The sequence below is a fragment of the Eurypyga helias genome, unplaced genomic scaffold (genome assembly GCF_000690775.1).
Source record: "Eurypyga helias isolate BGI_N326 unplaced genomic scaffold, ASM69077v1 scaffold30072, whole genome shotgun sequence".
Taxonomy (NCBI): domain Eukaryota; kingdom Metazoa; phylum Chordata; class Aves; order Eurypygiformes; family Eurypygidae; genus Eurypyga; species Eurypyga helias.
In genome coordinates this window covers 13,112-21,003 of record NW_010237240.1, presented here as the reverse complement: position 1 = coordinate 21,003, position 7,892 = coordinate 13,112, and the positions used below count along the sequence as shown (strand labels likewise).

The window sequence follows — 7,892 nt, the reverse complement described above, 5'->3', positions numbered from 1 at the left end:
ACCTTAAAGACCATCTAGTTCCAACCCCCCTGCCATGAGCAGGGACACCTTCCACTAGACCAGGTTGCTCCAAGCCTCATCCAGCCTGGCCGTGGACACTTCCAGGGATGGGGCATCCACAGCTTCTCTGGGCAAACTCTTTTTTCATTAGAGTAGCTGATAAATTCCCATCGATTTCCATGAAAATCATTATGCTGCCTTTAAAGATGCTGGTGGTATTTTTTTTTCCTTTAACCCTCCACCTCCCATGGAGGCTTTCATCTCCCTGAAAGCACAACTTTTGAATTCAGGCTTTGTGGAATTTCAGCTTAATGATGCTCTGCCTTGCAACCGCGGCTGATGGGAGAGGCTGGGCTGCCGGATGAGCTCCAGGCAGGGAGGGAAACACGCGTGCACAGAAAGAGCTGAGCGTTCCTGTTATCAGGGTGCGTAAGGGCAAGTAAACAGCCGAAACCGCACGCGGTATCTGCCAGACAGGCGGGCGAAGGAAGAGCAGCCCCGTTTCCTGTGGCTGGAAGGCCGTGTTGTCATATCCTTACCCAGCTATTTTAAATTGCTTTTTGCTTGCTTCCTGCGGCTTAAGGTTAAAGCAGGAACCTCAGGAGCGTTGGGAGCTGGAGCACCTTGTTTGGGGTGTGTTGTCACCCAAAAAATGTCTGTGCCTGCCACAGCCGTGACAGAGCTGCTTGTCCTTTAAAATCTGATTTATGTCGATTTTTTCCCCTCTCCCCCCATGGTCCCTGAGTCCTGCAGAGCTGATGTTTCTCGCAATATCACCATAGGGGAGAGTCTCGCAGTGGTTTTATGTGTTGAGCAATGGAGGTGCCAAGAAAGGGTCAACCTGAGCTCCCGGGTGGTGGGTTAAACCCAAAACCTCTTGCCCCTCACCCTGGTCTCAGCCCTGAGAGGGACTGTGATTCCTGATCAGTCTCCGAGCTCTCCCAGACCTCGTGCACGTTGGGGAACGGCTGATACGATTCCAGCCCAGCCCTTGGAGGGGGTTTTATTGCAAGATCGTCACCTAAGAGGCGATAAACGTCAGGATCAACTTTCTCTGTATTTAGTGCCTGGGTTTATCAGTCGTCGGTGTCCGAGAGGGGCGGTGGGAAAGTCCCACCTGGGTTTATTAGCAGAAGCTGAGCAGGGAGGGCATGAGGTGGGGAAGTTTGTTCTGTGTGCTGAGGGGTGGCTTAATCCAAGTTTTAAGATCTCTACCCTGACTTTCAAGCGACCCATAGAATCATAGAATGGTTTGGGTGGGAAGGGACCTCAAAGATCATCCAGTCCCACCCCCTGCCACGGGCAGGGACACCTTCCACTAGACCAGGTTGCTCCAAGCCTCATCCAGCCTGGCCTTGGACACTCCCAGGGATGGGGCATCCACAGCTTCTCTGGGCAACCTGTCCCAGTGCTCCCCACCCTCTGCGGGAAGAATTTCTCCCTGATATCTAATCTAAACCTCCCCACTTTCAATTTAAACCCATTACCCCTTGTCCTGTCACTACAGGCCCTTGGAAAAAGTCCCCCCCAGCTTCCTTGTAGCCCCTTCAGGTACTGGAAGGTGCTATAAGGTCTCCCCGGAGCCTTCCCTTCTCCAGGCTGAACAAACCCAATTCTTGCAGCCTTTCATCACAGCAGAGGTGCTCCAGCCCTCTGAGCATCTCCGTGGCCTCCTCTGGACTCGCTCCAACTGGTCTATATCCTTCTGATATTGGGGGCTCCACAGCTGGATGCAGCACCCCAGGTGGGGTCTCACCAGAGCAGAGCAGAGGGGGAGGATCCCCTCCCTCGCCCCCCTGCCCACGCTGCTCTGGATCCAGCCCAGGATACGGTTGGCTTTCTGGGCTGTCACTGACAAAGATGTCACGACCCAGAGCAGGTTTCTATAAATACAGAACAAGGAAGGGGAAGCTGCAGCTGATGGCCAGGGCCCTCAGGCATACGATAACTGTATAAAACAACTTAAAATAATCCCGGTGTGAGTTAAGGAGTTTGCAGCGCTCTTTGTGATGCCATTTCTGATTGCACCTGCTGCTGTAGCTTTGATAGACCTGAGCTGAGTCTTAGCAGCTTTTTATTCCGGTTTATGTAAAAATCAGTGGAAGCAGGGATTAAGATCCACCCCATAATTTTCTGAAATAACCTGGCATAGGTGCTGGAAGCGGGTCCCAGTGGGCGACAGAGGGTGGGCAGGGCTGTGATGGCAGCCAGGTCCCAGTGCTCTTGTGTCACTGCTCGCTCCCTTTTTGGCTGGAGCTCTGGCTCCTGGAGCTGCCTCGCAGGATTATACCTGGGAATAAATCACTGAATAATGACAGAAAAACATTTTTCTGCCTGTAACTCCCAGGGGGGATGGTAGCCTTGCAGCCAAGTTGCTTGGACGAAACAAACCCCAGAATAACTAATCCTTAACGGCAGCAGTGGGTGCTGCAGTGGCTTGTTGGAGAAGCCAAGTCTGTGTTTTCTTCTCTCTTTCTTGATTTTGCAGAGCTAAAATTAGTCAGGATTCAGGGTAACAGTCCCCTGTCCATCGCTACTCAGAAAACTTTGGGTAAAGAAATTAGGACTTTGTTCTGCAGGCATTTGGGGGTGATGTGCCAGCTTTCTGCTGGGATACAGTGAAAATTGGAGGCTGGTTCCTTGAGCTTCTTGTAGGAGCCTTTTACCACTCGGATGCTTTGCTGGTGAGCTCTGGTCACCTGTGGGTCACCTTGTCTTTCGGAGAGGTCTTTGATTTGGTTTTTCTGTGCCGTCTTCCTGGTGTGAATTTTAGGAGGGTTTTCAAACCAAGGAAACTGTGGTAAAATGCTTCCAAATCGGATTTCTCATCAAATTGAAAGCGCATCCTGCCGCAGCACGTGCGTGCGAAGGATGAGCTTGGGGCTGGGAAACGTTACACCGAGTGACTTGAGACAAAGTGCTGAGTTTGTCGTTAGTTTTACAAGTGTTTTTTTATTTATTGCAAGATAAATTGTTTTCTTAGAAGAGTCCCCGCGAGGTTGTTGGCACTTCCTTTCCAATACAAAGTGCAGCGGTGATGCTGGAGATGTACACGTGGGTTGGAAGGCATGAGGGAACACAGTCCTCTGCTTTGGGCTGCCGCTTTCCCAGGAGGGAGGATGGGGAGGGCATCGCAGTTAAGCAAAGCACTTCCATGCTGAAGATCACATTGAGCCAGTGCCGCTCGTTTTCTCTACCTTGTATTCTGCAGTTGAGTAAGGGAGCAGCACGAAGGGGATTTGCTAGTCAACCTAAGCGATTACAGCTGAATTTCTTTTAAATTTATGCCCCAGCAAAGCCTGCTTTTGCGTGTATCCAAACAGCACGTGATGCTCTTTACTCTGCAAAACCGGCTTTAGGAAGTTATTTGCAAGATGACTTCAATGGGATGGAAAAACCTTCCTCCAGGCAGATGTTCACTGCTGTTTGTTTCTCTAATGCATGTGTGATGTGTATTTTGCAAGTAAATAAATGGCTTTGCTTTTCCGAGCTGCGAAGAGAACTAAACCATCTGTTCTGTGCTTGCCTTCTCAGCAAAGGGTGTGAGAGGAGAGAAGTGCATCTGACCACCAGAGACGATCTGAGCCCACTGGGTTGCAAAGACACAGCCTGGAAGAGCCTTCTCCCACCGCCCAGCCTGATGGAAGGTCTGCGGAGGGCAGCTGGGAGGACTTTCTCAATGCGGGGACTGGTTGCCTCAGCCTCTTCTGATAGACGAGAGGTGACGGGGGCTAGAGAGAGGTACTTTTGCCTGGGCAAAATTATTCTGGGGGCAAATAAAAGCTGGTGGTGCCCAACTGTGGGGTAAGATACTGTGGGAAATGGAGCTCCTGAGCTGTTTGTTCCTTTGCAGAAGGAGGGAGAAGGTAAAAGCACTTGGGAGACCCATTTTTGTAAATAAGGGTAAGGAATTGGTGGCATGTGTTATTCTGGAGAGGACAGGGGAGGACTCTCCTCCTTAAAAACCTGGAGGTTTTGAAGGGAGCCCATTTGTTGGAGCAGATGGGATGGGAGGTGTGGACACGGCATCCCGCTGCAAGTTGTTTCGTGGTGGCAAAAGAGGTGAAAATGCAGCAGGGCTTGTGTTGAAAGGAGGACGGTGTTGAGTAGTGACTTTAATCACAGGGAGAGGAAGAGGTTAGAGCATGGGGATAGGTGCTGTAAATCATGGAGAGCGAGAGCAGCAGGACGAGGATCATAGAATCATAGAATGGTTTGGGTTGGAAGGGACCTTAAAGATCATCTAGTTCCAACCCCCCTGCCATGGGATGTGGTGTGTTGACTCTTCGTCCCTGCACTCCTTTGATCACTGGGTCTGATACAGTTAGATAACCAAAAGCACTACCAAGCTCAAATGTGTGCTAGAGAGATGCAGAATAAGAGGGGGTTTTGAAACTTTTGGGTTGGAAAAGCTGAAGCCAAGTGTTCCTAATGGTTCCTGTCACAGCACCAAACCAGTGCTGCTGGGAGTCTTTCGTCTGTTGAGTAGGAGAGTGATGAACTCTAATGTTTCAAGAGGTGAAAACCCAAATTTGCAAGTGCAGGCTTCATCCCTGCTGCAGAAGGTCTCAGCTGAAGGCTTAGTGTGGGACTGGCTTGAGCCAAATCACACAAGACCCGCTTGCCCCTCTTAATTCCCAGTGCCTTAAATCCTTCATAAAGAGTTGTATCCTTAAACCCTGGTTGCTCGGAAGACAACGCTCTAGAGATCCTCTCGTGGTTACCAGATCCTCTGACTGGTACGACTGAGTGACGGACTCTTTGGTGCCATGAGTAGGGTGTAAAAGGGCAATTTCTGAAGCGGTTGCTGCCTGCCGATACCTGCAGCAGTTCAGAGCAGCTGTGAATCAGCATATGAAAAATTAACCACTTTGTAGCACTGATATTCCCTATCTACTGCAAATTCAAGGCTAAATTTTTCTCTAAGCACGGCCAGTTTCTTTGTTGTTGTGTAGTTGTGTAACTGCTGAATTTGGCCCATTATCTGCGAGGGAACTTTCTTGCCTGCAGCAATGTTTTAGCTCCTTAGTACTGCTGTAATGTTCTGTAGCTTTTTATTACATATACACTGCTTAATTTTCTGCTTGAAATAAGCCTTTTGACAGTTTAAAGGAATGTTTCTATAGGGGAAACAGCTCTTTTGTTGGTTTAATATTTAAAAAAAAAGAAAGGGAGGGGGAAAATCAAAAATGATCATGCCAGTGGCTGGGATGGCTGTGTGTAAAACCCTTATGATAACCCAGATCCACGTAATAATTTCAAATATCTGGTGATAATGCAAAAAATTGCAGCCTCGCTACTGGAAAGAAAGTCAAAGCAGCTGTGTCACATCTTGCCCATCCAAATTAAATCTATAGGTGCTGGTTGAGTATAGGCTCAGCATCGCTGCCTGGCTCTGAAGCTGCCTTTGTGTGCTCGTTGAATCCCAGGGAGTCGCTGGATGATTGGGAGGGTGAGGAGAAGGGGAGTCTGAGAGATAGTTATGGTCTTCAAGTTTGCTGTATTAATTAGAATTAATTTTGCTTCCAGGTCCTCTGTGCTGTGGTAGATAACACCATGCCTGGGAGATGGAGCAGCCACGGTGCGGCATCCTTCTCGATGTAAAAGAGGTTTTCGTGGAGCAGCTGATCTCCGTATCCTCAAGGAAGTTTAATCCTTATCTCTCTGTACCGTCTCTGTCCTTGCATCCCTCCCTGGGGCTAATTATTCCTGTCTAAACAGAATAAGCTGAAATCACCTGCTGTGCTCTGGCACTTTGGAGGTCCTTGGCTGCCTCATCCCAAGAGGTGAGTCAGCGCTGTGCTCAGAGGGCAGCTCTGCGGCTCGGTGCTGAGCTGCCAGACTGAACGCAGCAGGGTCACAGTGGAGATACAGAAAGTCCCGGCTCAGAATCGGAGCCAGAGTGAAGCCCATCTCCATCCAGGCCATGGTCCTTATTTTTTCCCATCAAACAGCACTTCACACTATGTATTTCTTAGGTGGCTTTAATCACACACGCAGGAGGAATAGCTAGATATTCAAACTGTGAATCTGTCATCTAAAAATCCCTGTTTTCATTTTTGCTGCTGTTTATATTTCCCAGTACAGAAGATCTGTGCCAGCGATCGCTTCCCGATCGTGGATGCAATCAAAGACCATCCTTTAACATCTCCACCGCAGAATCGCTTCAGTCGAGCGCGGGGCCGTTGTTCAAGTTGGCTTTTTTTAGCTTCCATTTCTGGGCCGAAGGCTCAAAGAAGAAAGAAATAGGTGAGATGAGAGCACAGGCTCCAGCAAAGAGGAAAGAGCAGACATATGTCTGGGTGTAGTCATACAGCCACCCTGCAGGAGAAAAGATTGTTATTAAAGCGGTTGCATTTTTCTCACCGAAAAAAAAATCATTCTGGGAGGTGGGCGGCAAGCAAGGGATGTGTGTTCTCATTTAAGAATTCCTCGGATATTTTCCTTAAATTATCTTAACTCTTCATGTGCCTGCTGCTGTGCAGCATTGCCGTGGGCAGCCAGGACTGTGGCCGTTGGAATAACAGGCAAAACTGTAAGTCCTGCTTCCCGGAGCTGACTTCTCATCCTTGTAGTGGACATGGGTTTTAATTTGATTGAATTTAATCCCTGATTTATCCTGTTTAAATAAGTGGGCCAAAAGTAGCCGCTGCAGCAGATGGAAGATCCCGTTGGACTAATGGGATGACTTGCATGTGTTGGTGTTTGCAACATCTGGGCTGCAAACTCCAGATTCTCAAGCCGCCTTGCAGGCAGATGCAATTAATGCAACCTGTCTAATATGAGAGATCCCAGGCCGGGAACTTGAAATGAACTTGCTTAAAAGTGGCTTTTGTGAGCACTTAAAAGGGAAAACTAAATTCCATAAAGACTCAGGAATCTGTGAGGGGGCAGGTCGCCTTTTAAAGTGACCTTGAAGTGTTTTGTTTAGTTATGGCGTATCAGCTCGTGTCCAGACAAGGTGGTCCCTTTGAATCTAAAATATAGAAAGCGATGAGAGATGCACGTCATAAAAACCGTAACATACTCCTAAATCTGGCGTGGGATGGTTGGATGTCCGAGGTGGGTTAGCAGCTGAGCCAGGCCTACTGCTGGCGTGAAAGGCAATGCCCCTGGTGACATCCGTGGATCCGCAGGATTTACACATGCGGCAGATCTGGCCCAAATTTGGGATTCTTAAAACCAGCTCTGGCTAGGGTGGGAGATGATATGGTCCCCAGAGATCCTGGGCTTGGCGTGCGGGGGTGTTGCTGCTGTTACCTGAGTGTAGGTAAGGAAATGGTGCCGGTAAAATTTGGGGATCTGTGGCATACCAGATGTGCAAACGTTTTCCCTGCCATAGATCTCCGTGGCTGCGGGAAGGTTTTACAAGAGAGGAAAGGCTGCTGGCTGCGTTGCTCTGCCCGCTTTCAGTTTCTGTTGGCTCGTGCCGTTCTCAGGGGGAGTTTCAGCTCTGTTTTTTTTCTCAGGGATATCGTGTGAGCCGCGACGGAGCCTGCTGTCGGAAAGGAGGATCCCGTGGCGCTGGGCTTGGCGATGTGGGCGGCTCTCCCGTGACCCTTCTGTTGTTGCCAAGTGGTTTATTCTCAAAGGTGGGATCTGGTTTTGCTGTCTGAAAGCGTGTGGGATTTGGACAGGAGAAGGGATGCCAATGTAGTCGTTTGTAAGATGTACAGGGCAAAGTGCTCCATTTGTGGAGCTCTCATGTTATTTAAACTACTTTTTAAACATCCTTCAGGATATTTTTAAATGTGTTTTGTTTTTCCTATAAGCTGTACTTGGCGCTGAGAGGCCAGCATTGCCTCCTCGCCAGCGGCACAGCGCTCACCTTCCGCTGCACGACACCCCAGCGTTTAAGGCACCTACAGTGGCTGTACCCCCACTCCCCATCC

At 49.2% G+C, this 7,892-nt stretch overlaps 1 protein-coding gene across 1 annotated transcript in view; it reads right to left on the bottom strand.

Moving 5' to 3' along the window:
- Nucleotides 1-6,166: 6,166 nt before the first annotated feature.
- The window catches only part of SLC16A4 (solute carrier family 16, member 4), an 11,262-nt gene continuing 9,536 nt past the window's right edge, over nucleotides 6,167-7,892 (bottom strand). Inside the window, 1 exon segment of the mRNA XM_010147394.1 lies at nucleotides 6,167-6,321. Coding sequence (XP_010145696.1) covers nucleotides 6,167-6,321 — 155 coding nt within the window.